Below are 20,473 nucleotides of genomic sequence, written 5' to 3'. Positions count from 1 at the left end.
GAATGGGAAGTTGAATTAAAATGGTTGATCACTGGGAAGTCTCGCCTAGTTGTGAGGGGTGGAAAAAGATGCTCTGCCAAGTGTAATGCAGCCAATGCTGGGTAAAAGAGTGGGTTGTAAGGATGGTGCAGAGGGTTATAGCTGGAGTGTGGCAGATGGGAAGTGACATTAACTTAGCAACAGCAGTTCAATGCAATATATAATACAGAAGAGAAAAAATAAATAAATAGGTAAATTATGTATATTGAATAGATTTTAAAAGTGCAAAAATCAGAAATATTGTATATTTTAAAAAAGTGAGGTAGTATCCAAGGGTTCAATGTCCATTCAGGAATCAGATGGCAGAGGGGAAGAAGCTGCTCCTGAATCGCTGAGTGTGTGCCTTCAGGCTTCTGTACCTCCTACCTGATGGTAACAGTGAGAAAAGGGCATGCCCTGGGTGCTGGAGGTCCTTAATAATGGATGCTGCCTTTCTGAGACACTGCTCCCTGAAGATATCCTGGGTACTTTGTAGGCTAGTACCCAAGATGGAGCTGACTAGCTTTACAATCCTCCGCAGCTTCTTTCGGTCCTGTGCAGTAGCTCCTCCATACCAGACAGTGATTCAGCCTGTCAGAATACTCTTCATGGTGCGTCTATAGAAGTTTTTGAGTGTACTTGTTGACATACCAAATCTCTTCAAACACCTAATGAAGTATAGTTGCTATCTTGCCTTCTTTATAACTACATCGATATGTTGGGACCAGGTTAGGTCCTCAGAGATCTTAACATCCAGGAACTTGAAACTGCTCACTCTCGCCACTTCTGATCCCTCTATGAGGATTGGTATGTGTTCCTTCATCTTACCCTTCCTGAAGTCCACAATCAGCTCTTTCATCTTACTGATGTTGAGTGCTAGGTTGTTCCACTAGTTGGCATATCTCACTCCTGCATGCCCTCTTGTCACCACCTGAGATACAACCAATAATGGTTGTATCATCAGCAAATTTTTAGATGGTATTTGAGCTATCCCTAGCCACACAGTCATTTGTATATAGAGAGTAGAGCAGTGGACTAAGCACACACCCCTGAGGTGTGCCAGTGTTGATCGTCAGTGAGGAGGACATATTATCACCAATCCACACAGATTGTGGTCTTTTGGTTAGGAAGTTGAGGATCCAATTGCGGAGGGAGGCACAGAGGTCCAGTTTCTGCAATTTCTCAAGCAGGATTGTGGGAATGATGGTATTAAATACTGAGCTATAGTCGGTGAACAGCATCCTGACATAGCTGTTTGTGTTGTCCAGGTGTCTAAAGCTGCGGGAGGAGCCATTGAGATTGTGTCTGCCATTGACATATTGAGGTGATAGGCAAAGTGCAATGGCAGGGAGTTTATTCTAATCATGACCAACCTCTCAAAGCATTTCATCACTGTCAATATGAGTGCTACCGGGTGATAGTCATTAAGGCAGCTCACGTTATTGTTCTCGGGCACTGGTATACTGATGGAAGGCAAATGGTGTATTGTACTTATTGCTAGGGACTGCAGTACAAGAACAAAGATATCATGCTAGATGTGATACTGTGGACAATGTCTATATGGGCTTTTGCAAGGCTTTTGATAAGGTCCCACTTGGTAATTTTATCCAGAAGATGGGATCTCATGGGATCCAGGGTGCACAAGCCAGTGGATACATAAATGGTTTGGTGGAATGAGTCAGACAGTGTGGAGAGATGATTTTTACTTTAGATACTTGTGGCCAGCTGGTGGTGTGCCACAGGGATTAGTGTTATGTTGCCCTTTTGTCATTATATGTATGAGAATGTAAGTATGTGTGGTGTGTATTGCAGAAAATGTGTAAGGTTGCAACAGATTAAGTAAGAAATTGGGCAAAGGATTTGTAAATGCAGTTTAGGGAAATGCTAAGCAATGTATTTTGAGCAATTAAACCAGAGCAAAATGTACCTTAATATATGGCATTGTAGAGCAGAGACCTAGGGGTGCAAGTATACAGTTTGCAGAAAGTGTTGACACAGGTAGACGCTGATGCATTGAGTATAAGAGTTGGGATGTCATGTTGGTGCTGTAGAAGACATTGGTGAGGCCACACCCAGAATATTGTAAGCATTTCTGGTCTCCATTATATGGGAATGATGTGATTAAATTTTGAGAGGGTGCATAAAATCTTCACAAAGGTATTACCAAGACTGGAGAGCTTGACTTATAAAGAGAGGCTAGATAGGCTGGGATTATTTTCTTTGGAGTGTAGGAAGCTGAGGGCTGACCTTATAGAATTTTTTTTAAATCATGGGACATGGACAAGTCTAAAACAATAAGGTGTATGTTTAAGGGGAGAGGGGTAATATTTAGAGGGGATATGAGGGTCAGGAATTTCCATATGGGATTTTCTGTACAGGATTTTCCATGCAGGTTTTCCCGTACGGGCGGGGGGGGGGGGGGAGGGGTGGTGGTGTGAGGATAAGTTATCAGAGGAAGTAGAAGGGTACAATTACAGTCTCATTTATGGAAATGTTAAGAGGGACATGGGCCAAACATAGGCAAAGTGGGTGAATTTAAGAAGGCACCTGAATTGACATGTATGAGTTGGGCTGATAAGATAGTTTCTGTGTTGTGGATCTCTAATTTTAATGAGGTGGTGAAACTACATCTGGAATAGTTTGTGCAGGTTTACAGTCTCTACCTAACAAAGGATAAAGGGAGTGCAGCACAAGTTCACCTGGGTGATTCATAATGTTGTGAGCTGTGAGACTGGGTCTGGGTATCTTGAGTTTATGAGAACAAGGGATACCCCCTGATTCTTGCATAGGGAATTCTCATGTTGCTTGACAAGGTAGTGATACAGTCCAATTACAGTGCTGGTGGCCATTCAGACCATCAAAACCTTGCTAGCTCCCAGTGGAACAATAACATCAGCCTCATTCCCCTAGCCCCTCCCTAACTCCTTTAATCCTGCAATATAGTCATTCTTACATGCCCCTCAACTCCTCTTTGATAAATGCAAGGAGGCGCTTTCTGAGACATCAGGACTATTTGAAGGAACTGTTGGTAGTACAATTAGAATGAATGGTGGTACCACGGGGAGTAGAACAGAGAGACCTCTGAGGACAGGTCCATAGATAACAGGATGGTGAAGAAGGCATCTGGCATGTTGGTCTTCATCAATTAGAGTGGCGAGTACATATTGGGAAGCTATGTTGCAGTTATATAAGACATTGGTGAGGTTGCACCTGGAGTTTTGTGTGTGGTTTTGGTCTTCCTGTTATAGGAGGGACATCAATAAGCTGAAAGGAGTATAAAAACAATTTTTGAGAATGTTGTTTTGACTCGAGGGCCAGAGTTATAGTGAGAGATTGCCAGACTAGAACATCATTCCTTGCAGTGTAGGAAACTGAGGGATGACCTTATAGGGGTGAATAAAATCATAGGGTGAATGTAATATCCTTTCTCCCAGGCAAAAGGAACCAAAAAGTAGAGGCTATAGGTTTGAGGTGAGAGGAGAAAGATTTGAAAGGGACCAGAGAGACAACTTCATGCAGAGGATGGTGAGTATATAGAATGAGCTGCCAGAGGAGGTAGCTGAGGCAGGTACAGAAACAACTTGAGAGTCATTTGGATAAATATGTATAGGAAAGGTTTAGAGGAATACAGGGCAAATGGGACTATTCTAGGTGGGAATTTTGATTGGCATGGGTGAGTTGAGCTAAAGAACCTGTTTCTGTGCAATGTTGCTCTTTGATTCTACGACTATAGTTTGAGTTCACCTTTCATTGTGTGCTGCAGTTACAGACCAGTTAGTTAGTGTGGCAGAAGCCTTCCAGCTGCAGTATGTAACTGACAGGGCAAAGCTTATCCTTGGCATCAGGAACTTGGTCAGGGTGAAGTTAGCATCAATCTGTCTTTTCTCTATGCAAACCAGAAGAATCTGTTTCTTTATCTAATGGGTATTTCATTCTATTTCTTTTCACTTTAGTCCATCAATCTATTTCACAAAGCAGATAGAAGATTACTTTGAATTGATACTAAGGATCAAAACTTATTTGAAAAGAAAATGAACAGGTTTTTAAAAAGAGCAGGAAGAGAGCTGGAGAAAGTTGGAAAAGAAAACATCCTCCAAAACATTGATCACAATAAAATTAACAGGGAAGTAAAGCGGGTTTTAAAGCAGGACAAGACCGTGAGGGAGCTTACAGGGAGTGCTGAACCACTGGATGTTGACCATGATGCTGACCAAAGCATAGGAAGGAAACTGGAGGTTCTTGGAAAGCAACATCTAGGAACCTTACTTAAAAATGCTTTGGAAGAAGTGGAAGAGACCAATCTTCCTGGTGGGGCAAGTGAGCAGGGTGAACCTACCACAACCAACACACTTGCTGGTGAGTACCTCGTTTCGTTCACTCATTTTCTTTGTGTTGTCATGAGTGCCAAAAGCTCTCCTTATTTCCCTATCTACCTGTAATGCTACTTTCATGGAATTGTGGAGATGTTTGTTCTACCGCACATCTCAGTGCTTTTCTTGCACACCTTATCATGATGGCTTTATTGGAATCGGGAGGGGGAGAGGTGGTTAAAATCAGAGGAGTTTGAAGAGCTGATAACCCATTTTCCCCCAGGATAGCTCCTATCGTCCTGACGAGACATCAGAAAACTCCTCCTTGCACCACCTTGGATGTCTTGATGTGAAAAATGTTCCATGGCAAAAAGTTCAACCATTTAACAATAGATAGCGATGGATATTTGCACTTTGGCTACCAGTGATCCCTGCTCTAGATGATGTGCTGATATTGTAAGGGAGGTATAAGGTTAATATAATTCTAATCTTGTTCACAACACAAGACATGCTAGAAAGGTCCACTATAGACTTTGTTGATAACAACTGATTTATATTTCCTTGGAAAAGGTATCCATAGGAGCTATAACACCAAGAGTCTTATCTCTGAGAGGGGCCATTTAGAAATTAAAAATGTATAATATATCCAAAAATACTTTATTTGAGGGGCGAATCCAAGTGACGGCTTGGCATTTTATTCTGGATTTCACTTGTTAATCCGTAGGGCTGACGTGCTACCTAGCATACCCCAGTACCACTATTCTGCCAAACTATTTTAACACAAGGGCAAAGGGAATTTCCTATCTAGGCAACCATGCCATCTCAAAATGGTGCCTTTGTCCTGAGAGGTTGTACTGCTATTAAGATGGAGTGTTGGCACCCCCCAAATAGAATCCCTGAAAACTAATGTCAGATAATGAGCCAAATGGTGGGACTATGAAAGACGTATGCCAATAATCCTGCAGAATGTCAAGGTTTCTTTTTGTCTTTAAATGAAGGTGGCAATCTCTTTCAAGTAAGACAAAAGGCTAATTTGGTGGATTTGGGTTAATTGGAATACTTCGGAACCAGTACATTTTGGCCAAATTTTGTGGCTGCTCTGATTAGCCAGTTTCATGGAAATAGTTAAAAAAAGTATTTTAAAAAATACAAACTACTGCTTTCTTTCTAATAAATTGTGTATTTAAATGAAAAAGCAGAATAATTTAAACACTATCAATATCTCTATTGTACTATAAAAATACATTAGTTCCTAATTGTTATTGACGGAAAAATTCATTCAGTGTATCTGTGCACTACCATGTTCTTTTGATTGACTTAAATGAACAAAACCAGCACAGGTACTGAATAGACTGCCTTTGTACAATCCTTTCAACGACTGCATCCTCCAAATCTTCATTTTCATTGTAACATTCAAGATGATTGCCAATGCCTTCAAATTCTTCATAGGTCCTAAGTTGCTGAAGTAGTGAAATCTTTTCTTTTTTACTCCCAGCCATTTCTAACATTTCCAAACCTGAAAGCAATGTGCAAAATAGTTTTGTGTTGTTTTGCTGCTTATTTCTCAGCGACTATCAGTGACAAAAATCACTGTGCTTTTTCAACACAAACATATGCGAGTGACACTATTTAAAAACTAGCTGTTCCAAGCACACAACTGACACGAGTTAGAAACCATTCAGCAACTATCTCCTGCCCCAGTTAAGTGGCATTGTGTCCCAAATAAATAAAAGGAATCCTAGCTATTTTGTTGATTAGTTGTTGTTCTTTAAGAGTTGTCCCAAATAAGCAGCTGCCCCAATTAACCAATGGTCCAATTAACCAGAATCCACTGTATAACATTGATGGTATGCCAAATAACTTCAGTGATCCTATGATCCTGCTACTTATTTTGCCTAACATAATATTGTACTCCAGCAGAAACTCAAAATGAAGAAAAAACGGGTGAACTAAAAGAAAAGCTTCAAAATGTATTTCAGCAAGGAAAAGTCCCATTTTATGTCAGGACGCTGACTCTTTGTGGCTACAGGAGTGCAGGAAAAACCACCTTGCTCCGCAGATTACTAAATGAGCCCTTCCGGGAGGATGAGCCTATAACAGATGGAATACGGATTGGACAAATCAATATTAAAAACTGGGAAGAAAAGATAGGTAAGCCCTTTAAGAGTGGGAGATTGTGGTAAGTTTGAATTTTCACCCCCTCCTCCCCCACAGAAGATCTCTTGTGGTCTGCCTGGAGGAGTATATTGCATAATGTAGTGTGTAGTGACTGTTACGAACCCAGTAACTGGGTCACTTACCAGCAAAGATAGAGAGGTCCGTTGAAGTCTGATGGTACTATTTTTAACAGTATTTATAAGTAAAAATACACAAAAATAATATCAATGCAAACATACAGATAATATACGTTGTCAATACTACATCTAAAAGTGCAGGTATAATAATAATAAGAAATGAGCTCTATCGTTGTCTAGGGGATAATGTGTTGTCCGATGGAAATATAAAAGTCACTCAGTTCATTCAGGCTGCAGCCTTTGGTTGGAGTCAAGAGAGATTTTTTTAGAAACTTGCCAGCTTTTCCTTTTTATGATTCCGATCCTTCGAGAGTTCCGTTGGGGTGGCTGGTCACTTGTGCTAAAGCCGTTCTTCCATGGCGACCCTACCAATTCCCAGGCAAGGGAAAGGGACGCACGCGAGCCCCCCACCGGCTGTCGCTATTAAGCGCTGTTACGGGATTTCTAGCGTTTCTCCTGGTGCGTCTAAAGGAGTTGTTCTCCAGACCCGCTTTTATCCTTACTCACGGGGTCTCAGATGTCAATCAGGTTGGGATGATGCAATCCCTCAACCAGCCCACTCTGGTCATCCCCTGAGGGCTTCAATGAATGGGACAGTACTCAATACACAATTCCGTCTCCAAGAGACAATGGCTGTTATCCGTGGCTTTGTCTTGCTGAGGCCAGGACACATTCCAAAACCTTGAGGATTCTCTCTCATTTCCTGGGTCCCAGACCCGAATTAATAGCGATCTTGTGATTCTCAAAAAGGAGGGGGCGACTCTGTACCCTTCGGCCCCTCAAGAGTTTCTGCACATTCGTAACATGACTAATCCAGAAACTCCAGAGCACAGCTGTAGGCCACAGATGGAGCTATTCAAACTTAATGTGAAAAGTCCAGAATGGCCCAATAAGTCTTTGCTTATTGGGCCATTCACAGCCCTTACATAAATACAGCACCCGCCTGCACAGTGTTACAAAATCCTGGAAAATAATCTGACCAGTTATTTTCAGGTGAATGCAGCAATCCTTAAAGATCACACTGGACTTTATAAAGGGACTGATAATAGCAAGGCTACCTCCCTCTTATATAAAGTGTTTAGTTAATGGATAGAAATTGGTCTTGTTCCTTCTTGATATTGCATGGGTTCACAACTGATCCATTGACTGCACCTCTCTAACTTATACTGACAGGAGCAATGGACACTGTCTTTCCCTGTGACATCAGTACCCCTGTTAACATGGTAGAAAATGACTTAATCCACCAAGCTTTTGTATTATACTTGACAAAGCTGAGACATGATAACACAATGGTTTGAAGCAGACCCCTGAATTACTGAGAAGAAAAATGTAAACAGTAACAAAAATTCTGAACAAGCCTTAATTTCTCTGTTAATCAAACCTCTGTTGTTGTTCGACCAGCAAAGTTTGCAAACTACTTGCTACATGCATTGGTTTGTGGACCAGAACTTAACATTATTTATTATTCTGAAAAAAAAAGCTAAGTAACGTCAAACTGAAATATATTTCTTCTCACATTCTGCAATTCAAACTTGAAGTGGGGGTGGGGGTGTAGTAGAAAAAAACTGAAGAACATGGTTAACCATTTTTAAAGACAAATGTTTATATTTTGGTGTAGGTATATGAAAGAATTCTCATCTTTTTCTTTATAGCTGCTGATTGTCCTGCTGTGCATTTCCAATTTCATCCAGTTTCCTGATTTGAACTTTCAAGTGATCTTGATCTACTTCACATTGTATTCCATTTTCTTCTCCTCCGCTTATTCACTGAGTGCCTGAACTTGGGGATGTCTTGCACACAAAACTTTGACACAAACTGAGTTCTAACAGTATGATCTTCTAAACATAATTAAACGTATTCAGAATTCACTACCTTCTTCTCTTGTCAATAGATAATCCAAGTGATGATTTAACAACTGCAATTGCAACTTGTGTTTTAAATACCGACAAACAACCTCTAGAAGGTAAGTGATTATGATTTTTTTTTAAATAGGAAGAGATCTCTTAGAATAATGTTCAGAATGGATTAATCCCAGATAGATATAAATTGTTGTACATCCTGATATCCAGTTCTCCTCATGATTCACAAGCTTGATGCTGGGATTGGAGGGCTTGAGTAATAGGAAGAGATTGGATAGGCTGAGACTGTTTTCTCTGAATGAAGGAGGCTGAGGGGTAATGGTATAAGGAACATAGATCAGGTGGATTGTCACAGTCTTTTTTTTTCCCAGAGTAAAAGTCTAAATCCAGAGATCATGAGTTTAAGGTCAGTGAAGAAAGATTTTAAAGGGGAGCTGAGGGATAAGATTTATGCTCAGAGGGTATATGAATTGAACTGGCAGAGGAAGTGGTATCTATTACCACATTTAAAAGGCATTTGGTAAGTGTATGGACAGGAAGGTTTTGGGGGATATGGGCCAACTGCAGGGTGATGAAAGTATCTTAGTAGGCACTGGAGTTGGCATGAGCGAATTAGGTGGTAGAACCCATTTTATGCTGTTATAACTCTTTTAACACTTCAGAGCTTCCAATTCCTTTTGTTCTCCCCACTGTTGCTCAGTGGCTTATTAGGATTACACGTACATTGTGAAAAGCAATTCCTATGCAATTAATCCAGGTAATAATAAAACAGGATTTTATTCCTGTTAATTTTTTGAGGATGGATATAAACTTGATACATTCTTATGTTTTAAAAGAACATTTAAAAACGTTGCTGTATCAGTTGATTTGTAAAAATGTAATTCAATTGTTTTGTCTAGAAACTTTGAAGAAGGTTGATCTGTAAGTCTACCACGATATTAGAGATGTACCAAGATGTTATTGCTTGGATTCTACAAAGATGGCAATGTAGTGTTTGGTGTTTGTTGGTCAATGGATCCATGTGCTTCTGAACCCAGAGACTCCCAGTGATTCCATTGGTTAACCAAACACGACAGAAGGAGCCATTAGGCCCATCAACTCAAGTTTAGCTCTTGAGCGGCAATCCTGTCTATCCTATTTTTCTCCATATTTCTCTGTGTTCTTGCAACTTTCACTCTCTTTCTCTTTCCTGCCCATCAATTCATTGATTGATTAAGGACATTTCCAACAGCCAGTTAAGCTGGAATGTTGTTGGGACGAGGGAGGGATCTGAATCAACAATTGGAAACCCAGTGGCGGGAAGAATGTGTTCAGAACTTATTTAACAAAATTTCCTATCAAGGAATTGGAACATTTACATGGTGCTGCAAATATTAACTAGTTGTTAGAAAATGTTACATTAGTATGATGGTTAATGAGATTGTGAATCTGAATCCTACAATGACATATGGAAAAAGGATTTTCAAGTAACAGAAGGCATTTTAAAGACTTAAAACAAAAATGCTAATTTAACAATAGTGATTACAAAACACATTATTTAAAAAAATGCATCTGGCTCACCAGTCAGTTTTTGTAAAGACTGCTGGCCATTGAAGTGGGTTAGCAAAGGCAATGAGTGATGGATAACATTTGGGTCTGCCAACACTATATGTATGTGAAGAAATTGAAAGGATCTGCTGCTTTAACCTCATGCCATCTTATCCTCTGATTTTCAAGAAATGTTTATTTCACAACTCAAATCGTTCAGCTTGATGGGTAAAAAAACAAGCAGAGGCAACCCAGAGCTGAGTTAATCATTGTACTTTACTCCTAAATTGAATGCAGCGTTGCTTGACAGCTTGACCTGATACAGATGTACATGCGCAGACAATCAGCAATACTAACAATCTATCTTCCTGTTCAGGAATAATATTTTATCTGGTTAAACTTAGATCTTACCCTTTTTTTATCAGACCAAATCCAATTTTGAAATGGACGTAGCTCTCTTTGTTCAAGTTGCACAACAATAACCATAAAAGCACAATGAAATTTGCACAATAATCGGACAGCAAGTTCTTGTAAGATACCTATGTCACAAACCATTTCTTAACTTCTAGGAACACCTGAAGATCAAGAGGAGAGCAGCTCTCACTTAAATGAAGAACCAAAAGACATCACTGAAGGTACAGATTGTAAAAAATTTGCCTATGGCTCTCTAAATCTCAAAAGCTATTTACCCATCCTAAGGCTGAAATGGTTGCAATCCACTTTAGAAGGCTTTATTCAATTTTTGCCAATTTTATAAAATTGATCACACCACTGTTGCTCATGTTTATTATATTTGACAATAATTGTCATTTTCATTTTTCTATCTTTTTTATTGGTTTTCAAATAAAGAATATACAAATCGGAAGAGGAGTTTAACAAGTAGATAATATAAAAGACATATAAACAGCAATAGTAAAAGCAAAGTATATAATATCAAAATCAAATAAGTAAAATATTATGCTGTTGTATATACAATGGTCAAAAAAAACTACAACTCCTCATAGCAATCATAAAAAAATTGGAAATTTTATTGATAAAGAAAAAAAAACATAACTAAACTGAAACAAAAAAAGAGAGAAAGAAAAAAAAAAGGAAAGAAAAAGAAAGATTGGGCAGTCCAATTGAGGATAAAATTAGAAAAAAAAAAGAGGAAAACAAAACACATCCTTCCGGTCATCTCCGAACCTTCATAGATAAGGATTTTCCCCAAAGAGAATAAAGAAAAATAAATAAAAATAAATTAAATCATGTGAAAATATTGAATAAAGGGTCACCAGACTTGTTCAAAATTAAAAGATGTATCAAAGGTCCGGCTTCTAATTTTCTCCAAGCTTAAACATGACATAATGGAGGAGAGCCAATAGAAAACAGTAGGTGGGTTAGATTCTTTCCAGTGTAGCAAAATAGCTCTCCTAGCCAGTAAAGTTGAAAAAGCTATCACATGTTGGGCAGAAACAGACACTTGCTTCCTCTGGAATAATCCCAAAAATTGCTGTAAGTGAATTAGGTTGAACATCCATATCTATAACTTTAGATATATTCCAAACACATCCCTCCAAAAATTATTTAAACTTACGCATGACCAAAACATGTGAGTTAGAGTAGCCACTTCTGCGTTACATCTGTCACAAATAGGGCTTATATTAGGAAATATATATGCCAATATGGTCAGGACTAACCGAAGGGTCTTGGCCCGAAACGTCAACAGCTCTTCTCCCTATAGATGCTGCCTGGCCTGCTGTGTTCTACCAGCATTTTGTGTGTGTTGTTGTTCCTTATAAAAGATCTTGGCCCAAAACAGCACCTCTTTATTCCCTTCCATAGATTCTGCCTGACTCTGTGTGTGTGTGTGTGTGTGTGTGTGTGTGTAACAGTAATATCTGTAGAATCCCATGTTTATGAATGTGAAACTCTGTTTTGGCTGGAGGAAGTTGGACAGGAAGCTCAAACCTGGGCACTGGTGACTCATGCCTGGCAGTGTTTGGAGTCAGTAACCTTGGAAAAAGTGGGTACACTTTGTCCTGACCCAAGAAACAATGTCCCTGAGAGGATCAGGAATCCATGATGACAACTTTCTATGTTTCAAAGATGAAGAGGAATATACTCTAATTCTAATCGTGTGTTAGCTGAGAATATTAAGAGTGTGGAGTCCTTCCTATCTAAGCAAGCGCCCTAGGCTTTTGGGAGCTAGCACCCAGATAAAGCTATGATCCTAACTCGCTAGTGCTCTTCTAACATGGCCTTCATTAGAGTGCTGTTGTGTTGTAAAGGTCGTCAGTTACTTTTGTACTGCTCCTGGCCTGACATTGCAGAGATCTCTGAGAGCCCCAATAGTTGAGAGCAACAGTCTTCTCTATGGGCACTTTTGGAGTAATCAAAGCAGAAGAGTAACATATATAACATATAACAACTACAGCACAGAAACAGGCCATCTCAGCCCTTCTAGTCCGTACCCAATGCTTACTCTCACCTATTCCCATCGACCTGCACTCAGCCCATAACCCTGCATTCCTTTCCTGTCCATATACCTATCCAATTTTACTTTAAATAACAATACCGAACCTGCCTCTACCACTTCTACTGGAAGCTCGTTCCACACAGCTACCACTCTCTGAGTAAAGAAATACCCCCTAAACTTATGCCCCTTAACTCTCAACTCATGCCCTCTTGTTTGAATCTCCCCTACTCTCAATGGAAAAAGCCTGTCTACATCAACTCTATCACCCTTATAATTTTAAATACCTCTATCAAGTCCCCCCTCAACCTTCTATGCTCCAAAGAATAAAGACCTAACTTGTTCAACCTTTCTCTGTGACCTTTGTGCTGAGTAAGGCATCACCCAGACCCATACTCCTCTCAATTCATTGATGGTGACAGTGGTATTATCTTCCTCTGAAGGTGTTGACTTTACTTTTTTGTACATCCTGTCTAGCCACTCAGTGATGGAGTGGACAGCCAGGCTACTCACTGAGATACTCTTCCCCAAGGAGGAAGGCAGTCTATCAATCTTCTGAGGGGCTGACCCTAACTAGAGCCATTCATAAAACTGGGCAGAAATTTTAAGTGTTGGAGGGGAAAAATCCCAAGAAGATGCAGAAAGAATGGAATGATATTAAATTGGATTAAAATGGTTAACCATGGAGCAAAGAAAATAGAAAGATTTAACTTTACCAACCCTAGATGTTCCAAGGTATGTTACATCTGATGTGCTACTTTTGGATTGGCAGGCTATGGTTTACAGTGGGAACTTCTGTGCAACAGTATGATGAATAGACAATTTGTGTCTGAGCTATTGGTTAGACGAGAGAAAGGAAAAGTTGACAACATTATTTCTCCATCCCATCCCATATCTTCTCACTGTCTTTGACCATCTGAGCCACCGAAACTTCAACAATTTGAATAGACAATAGACAATAGGTGCAGGAGTAGGCCATTTGGCCCTTTGAGCCAGCACCACCACTCAATGTGATCATGGCTGATCATCCACAATCAGTACCATGTTCCAGCCTTCTCCCCATATCCCTTGACTCTGCTATCTTGGGTTACTAATGGGTTACTTCCCTCTTGTGTAATCTTAAGTTTCACACTTCAATTTACTGTACATTATCCAAGATACGTCTTTTGTCATTCACATGCCTTCGCTGTCTTTGTTCAGTCAGTGACACTGCCACGACTGGAACCATTTAGTCTGCCCTCTCACAGACCATTCCTTTCATTGCCAGTATGGGTAACTGAAAGTGGGTAAAATGTCTAAGAAGGGTATTATTTGACGTCTGAATTGCACAATACTTACGACACTGCCTGTGGATGTCTGCAGGGTGGAGACCTCAATAAATGCAAACATTTCAGATAGATTCTCTTATTGAGGAAGCACAGAAGAGGAAGTTCCATTACAGTTTGAGCTGGAAGATAGTCAAACCATATAACAATCACAATCACAGCACGGAAACAGGCCATCTCGGCCCTCCTAGTCCGTGCCGAACTCTTAATCTCACCAAACACTCAGCAATTTAAAAGCAGAACAGATATTAAAGCGATGAAAGCTGAGACATGCAGTTCACGGATCCCCATACCTACAAACAAACTGAAACTTCTCTGTGGTTCCTCTCGATAACTCTGGATCTGCTGTTCCAATCTATCTCAAGTCTTCACTTCTGCAGCATCCCTTAGATGGAATGGTCAGGAAGGGATGACCAGTACAATAGATACTGAAGTCCCATCTCTGGATTATCATGAAGCACATCACCAAAGATTTTTTTTTATTTTTAAGAGAGATCAAATACATATAATAATTACTACGTATACATTTTAAACTTAAACTTCTAAAATGTATTTTAAAAACAAGAAGCTGAACTAAACTGAAGAAAATTAAATCACCCACTTGCATGTAAGTTTCCAACCTAAGTCAATGACTTTCAATGTGTGGGGTCCCTCTACATATGCCACTTGTCCCTGACACAAAGTTGAAGAGCTTGGTGAGAGGTACATCCACTCCATTTGGCTGAGGAGATTTGGGCCTTGCTGCAGAACTCTGAAGAAGTCAGAAATCATAAAAAGAACATAGCTAGCAGTGAGCCAGTTTGCCTCATTATCTTTTGAAGTGTATTCTGAAGAGCTTGAGCATCTTTCATTTTTTTTCAATGTTTTATTTAAGATCAGATATTGTACTCAAATTTATGCACCATTAGGGATCGAAACAGGAACTCTATTTCTGTTTTTAATGTTGAAAGCCTCCCTTTCTTTCAGTTAGAAATCTCCTTGTATCTCTTTTTAATTTTACAATTACTTTCCTAAAACAATCAAATGGCAGTGACCAAGCCCACTTTCAAAGGAGTTTCAACAATATCAAGAAATGAAATGTGTTTCTTATTGAAAAACCAAAATAAATCCCATTCTTCTGCGATTACAATCATATGCTATTATGTTTAAAAACCTACCATATACTCTAAACCTTCTGATGCTGTCTGATTTGGATGCTATCTTGCATGTTTATTTTAGTTCCAGATTTCCAGCTTCTGCATGATTTTATTTCTCATTCAAAGTTCGAAGTAAAGTTTATTATCAGAGTACGCACACGTCGCCACATGCAACCCTGAGATTTTTCCTCCCCTGCGGGCGCACTTAGCATATCTATAGAACAATAACTGTAACCAGGATCAATGAACAACAAACTGCAAATGTAAATAAATAGCAATAAATAATGAGAATATGAAATAACATGACAAAGAATCAACAAAGTGAAATCATTGGTTATGGGAATACCAGAAATGGAACAAGTATTATCATCCTCTTTTGTTCAAGAGCCTGATGGCTGAGAGGTAGTAACTGAATAGGAATTGCAGAAGAGGAAGTGATGTGGGCATAGAGTAATTACGCACACTTTTTCTTTTCTCTGTGACAGATCCTGTAATGGATGAACACTTTACCAATGAAATACTGATGAAGCTGCAAGAAAGCAGTGAATGCTCCGATGGGTTTTCAGTATTTAGATATTATGACTTTGGAGGTCACGTTGAATACCAGCAGATGCACATGCCTTTTTTACCTCAGAACGCTGTCTACCTGTTGGTTGTTAACTTAAACCTGGGATTGAATGACAAACTACCAGCAAAGGAAAGGCCACTTCGAGGACAAAAAGTAATGGACACCTGTGGATACACTGTGAAAGGCAAGTTAAAGAGACATAAATCTATCCAATTGCTGCCTTGTGTTGTTATAAACTAAATTAAAACCTGAAGTAATTGTTTTCAACTAGTTACATAGTAAGTTTTATTGAAATGCCATCAAAATTAGTAAACAATACTAAAATTCACAGCACTTTGGATAAGTTGTTAATTCATTTTAAATATAAGTTGTTCACTTCATTTTAAATATCGCACTTTGAATTTTGGCAGTGTTTGGGGCAGTGTGATTGATAGCATTGGATGAGGCTGTGGTGGGTGGTGCCCATCATGTAAATTGGTTATTTTATCTGTTAAAGATGTTCTAATGTATAATTACTATTGCCAGAGGTTACCTTGGACTCTCCACATTATACTGCAAATTATAACGAGAATCAGGATATACCTGAAAAACAACATTTCTTCCAACAAAGTTACCCTGTGGAGGTTGTGAGGAAATTCCCACTAAGTAAATAGTGGTCCTACTTTGGATATTCAGTGATGAGACACCCCATCATCTTTGCTTATGGCAGTGTGGCTAAGCACAGTTCCAAAGCCATATTTAATTTGCTGATGACACCACTGTCATTGGCCAAATCAAGGGTGGTGATGAATCGGCATATAGGAGACAGGCTGAAAATCTGGCTGAGTGGTGCCACAACAATAACTTCTCACTCAATGTCAGCCAGACCTAAGTGCTGACTGCTGACTTCAGGAGGAGGAAATGGAAGGTCCAAAGGTCTGGAGTACCAGAGATGGAGAGGGTCATCGACTTTAAATTCCTTGGCGTTTGTCATGGTCCGGTCCATTTAATCCGCATTCCAATTTACGATCCGGTCCATGCTCCTTATTCCAGGTTTTCCGGGTTTCCCTGTTTCTGTTGAGGCAGCTGATTCTTGTTTGGGTTGGCCTCATAAATAGCTTCAGGATTCAGCCTCTGTTGGATTGTTCCTGTCCAAACCCCTTGTTTGTATCCTATCTCCTCCCCTTCTTGTCTGGAGCCCAGCCCTGCCCCTGCCCCTGCCCCTGCCCCTGCCCCTGCCCCTGCCCCTGCCTCTGCCTGTGCCTGGAGCCCAGCCTCGCCTCGCCTCTGCCTGGAGCCCAGCCTCGCCTCGCCTCTGCCTGGAGCCCAGCCTCGCCTCGCCTCTGCCTGGAGCCCAGCCTCGCCTCGCCTCTGCCTGGAGCCCAGCCTCGCCTCGCCTCTGCCTGGAGCCCAGCCTCTGCCTGAAACCTTGCTCTGTTTGGAACTGTCTGTCTGTGTCCACGCCTTCGCTAGGTAGGTCTGGCTGTTTTGCTGCTACCTAGCGTTGGGACCACTCTCATCCCGTTCTGTGCCTCTTCTCCTGTAGCCTTATCTTGTCCTCACCTGGTTCTGGAGTCTAAGCCTGAGACTAGACTCCGGTTCTGGGTCCTTGTCCAGTCTCTGGCTCGGAGTCCAAGCTCAGGCTTCTAGTTCTCAGTTCCATGCCCTGCTTCTGCTGTCCTGGTCACGTCTTAGCCCAGGCCCGGAATCCTTGTCTTGTCCAGGGCCGGTGTCATGTCCAGTGTCCGTTCTTCCCCATTTTCCTTGCTTCCTTCTCATGCCTAGTCCTGTTCCTGGTTCTTCAGTGTCTGTATCTTGCACTTGGGTCCGTCCCCAGTGTTCCCCTTATGACAGCGTTATCATTTCAGGCCTAAGCCCAGCACGTAAGTGTAACTACGAAGAAAGCATGGCAGTGCCTTTACTTCTTTAGAAGTTTGTGATGATTCAGCATGACATATAAAACTTGGTCAAACTTCTATAGCTGAGCGGTGGAGAGTATATTGACAGGTTGTATCACAGCCTGGAAACGTCAGTGCCCTTGAACAGTAGATTGGTACAAGAAATAGTGGATATGGCCCAGTCCATCACGGGTAAAACCCTCCCCAATACTGAGCTCATTGACTTGGAGTGTTGTCACAGCAAAGTGGCATCCATCATCAGGGACCCCTGCCACCCATCTCTTGCTCTCTTCTCGCTGCTGCCATTGGGAACTCACTCCATTCGGTTCAGGAGCAGTTATTATCCCTCAACCATCATGCTCTTGAACCAGAGGGGCAGCTCACTTTCCTCATCACTGTTCCCACACCCTATCAACTCACCTTCAAGGACTCATATGTTGTCATAATTTATTGCTTATTGATTTATTTATTGTATTTTCACAGCGTGTTTTTGCAGTTTTTTTGTCCATCCCGTTGCGTGCTGTCTTTCATTGATTCCATTATGGTTCTAGGATTCACTGAGTATGTCAACAAGAATGTGAACCTCAGGGTTGTTTATGGTGACAAATACTATATCTACTTTGAATATAAATTTACTTTAGACTTTGAACCTTCTTAGTTTTGTCACCCTGCTATAGGAAAAATGCTATTAAACTGAAGAGGGTGCAGAAAAGATTTATAAGGATGCTGTCAGGACTTGAGGGACTGAGTTATGGGGAAAAGTTAGGCTAGTACTTTATTTCTTAGAACATTGGAGGCTGAGAGGTGACCTGATAGAAGCATATAAATTCCTTTTCACCTTAAACCCATGTGCTCTTGCTGTTAGTACTCGAACTCTGGGGAGGAAAAAATGAAAGATTTGAGAGGTGACTATTTTACATAAAATATTATATCTATGTGGAATCACTTGCCAGACGATGTGTGAGGCAGCTAAAATTGCACTTTCTAAAAGACATTTGGACAGGTACATGGATCGGAATGGTTTAGAGTTTATGGGCCACATGCTGAAAAATGGGACTAGCTTGGATGGGGCACCTTGGTGAGCCTTGGCTGAAGGGCCTGCTTGTATACTGTGAGACTCTCTGACAACTCTAGTTTCTGTGCTGTTAAGATCATAAGGCCATAAGACATTGGAGCAGAATTAAGCCATTCAGCCCATAGACTCTGCACTGATCCATTTTCCCTCTCAACTCCATTCTCCACTCTTCTCCCCATAATAAACCTTTGAGCACTGACTAATCAAGAGCTTATCAACCTCCGCCTTAAATACGCCCAATGACCTGGCCTCCACAGATGTTTGTGACAATGAATTCTACAGATTCACCACCCCCATTAAAGAAATTCTTCCTCATCTCCATTCTAAATGGATGCCCCTCTATTCTGAGGCTGTGCCCTCTGGTCCAAGACTCCTCGGCTACAGAAAACATCCTCTCCACATCCACTATATCTAGGCTTTTCAGCATTCGATAGATTTCAGTGAGATCCCCCTTCAGGCTTCTAAATTCCAGCAAGTACGGGCCCATCAAACGCTCTTCATACAATAACCCTTTCCTTCCCAGAATCATTTTTGTGAACCTCTTTTGAACCCTCTCCCATGTCAGCACATTCTTTCTTAAATAAGGGGCCCAAAACTGCTCACAATACTCCAAGTGAGGCCTCACCATTGCCTTACAAAGCCTCAGCATTATAACCTTGCTTTTACAGTATATTCTAGTCCTCTCAAAGTGAATGTTAAATTCTCATTTGCCTTCCTTGTCACCCACTCAACCTTCAAGTTAACTTTTAGGAATCCTGCTCGAAGACTCCTAAGTCCCTTTGCACCTCTGATTTTTGCGTTTTCTACCCGTTTAGTCCTTTATTCCTTGCACTTCTTGACACGTCTTTGCATCTGCCACTTCTTTGCCCATTCTCTCATCTGGCCAAGTCCTTTTGCAGACTCCCTGCTTCCTCAACACTATCTTAGTATTGTCTGCAAACTTGGTCACAAAGCCATCATTGACGTATAACATGAAAAGAATCGGTCCCTACTCCAACCCCTGCAGAACACCACTAGTCACCGGTAGCTAATCAGAAAATGCTCCCTTTATTCTCACTTCTTGCCTCCTGCCTTTTCTTGTTCTTCCTTGTGTTGTTCTTCATTATATTAATGAATGTTTCTATTAACTCAAATGCACAATATTTTTAACTGTAGATTATTTGGACTACTGGATCAGGTGCATTTCCTCACTCTCCAGAGACCATAAGGATACTTATCGTGTCATTCTGGTTGGGACTTTTGCCAAAAGCTGCAGCAATGTAAGTACTATTTACTGAAATTCCTCACCCCTTCAACTTTTTGCGTGCTTTCTTAACCTTTGAAAGGAAGGAAAAGGGGGAAAAATTGTTTTGCAAAAGAAGTGAACTTTGTCTATCTGCTGTACAATTATAACATGCAAAGACTTTAGTCAAAGTCTATTAAGAGGGATTATGAACCTTGGCTAGTGCTGCCTTACAGTGGTGAAATCTTGTGCAAAGAGGAATGTAAATCACCCCTTTAAAAGTTGATCTGGTTACAAGCTGTTGAAGAACTATTGATCCTCATACTCTGAAGGAGAGAGAGAAATCTAGAAAGGATCATAGAGATTTTCTGGCCTAGAAATTCTTTTAATTTCCCTTCCTTCCCCTCTAAAACAAAATATTAGAGGGTTATTGCAGATTGCTGCTGTAACGCTGCCACACCTCTGTTTATATCAAGGTGCTGCACTAGGAAGTTCAGACGGGCTCTATAATCTGAGAGAAAACTTTGCCTTCAGCTCTCAGGAACAGGCCTGAGCAGGCAATTACAGGCTTCACCGTGGTGTGTGCATGAACTATGCAAGTGTAGCATTATTTCTTACAATACTATGGCCCTGGGTTATCTCTATAGCTCTTATATATACAAAAATAAATGGCTATTGTAGACCCTGTTCTTCCCCAGCTGAACACCGCGACTGTCCCAACCCCAGAACGATTCCAAATGCAGCACTTATTCACTCAATAAAAATGGATTACTGCACTTTGAAGTGTGTTGAAGTATGTCTTTTTTA

At 40.6% G+C, this 20,473-nt stretch overlaps 1 protein-coding gene across 4 annotated transcripts in view; it reads left to right on the top strand.

Moving 5' to 3' along the window:
* Positions 1 to 20,473, top strand: part of LOC132393319 (uncharacterized) — a 38,111-nt gene that overhangs the window by 1,088 nt on the left and 16,550 nt on the right. For 2 of the 4 annotated variants that reach the window (XM_059968376.1, XM_059968378.1), the window contains exons 2-7: positions 3,972 to 4,374; positions 6,246 to 6,479; positions 8,514 to 8,585; positions 10,578 to 10,643; positions 15,410 to 15,676; positions 19,600 to 19,703. In XM_059968376.1, coding sequence (XP_059824359.1) covers positions 4,050 to 4,374; positions 6,246 to 6,479; positions 8,514 to 8,585; positions 10,578 to 10,643; positions 15,410 to 15,676; positions 19,600 to 19,703 — 1,068 coding nt within the window. In that variant the 5' untranslated portion in view covers positions 3,972 to 4,049. Of the gene's footprint in view, positions 1 to 3,971; positions 4,375 to 6,245; positions 6,480 to 8,513; positions 8,586 to 10,577; positions 10,644 to 15,409; positions 15,677 to 19,599; positions 19,704 to 20,473 lie in introns of those variants that run through there. The other 2 variants (XM_059968377.1, XM_059968379.1) reach the window with 2 other exon arrangements.

The sequence above is a fragment of the Hypanus sabinus genome, chromosome 4, assembly GCF_030144855.1.
Source record: "Hypanus sabinus isolate sHypSab1 chromosome 4, sHypSab1.hap1, whole genome shotgun sequence".
Taxonomy (NCBI): Eukaryota; Metazoa; Chordata; class Chondrichthyes; order Myliobatiformes; family Dasyatidae; genus Hypanus; species Hypanus sabinus.
Note: the sequence above shows the minus strand (reverse complement) of the source record. Positions and strands in the feature narration are given on the sequence as shown.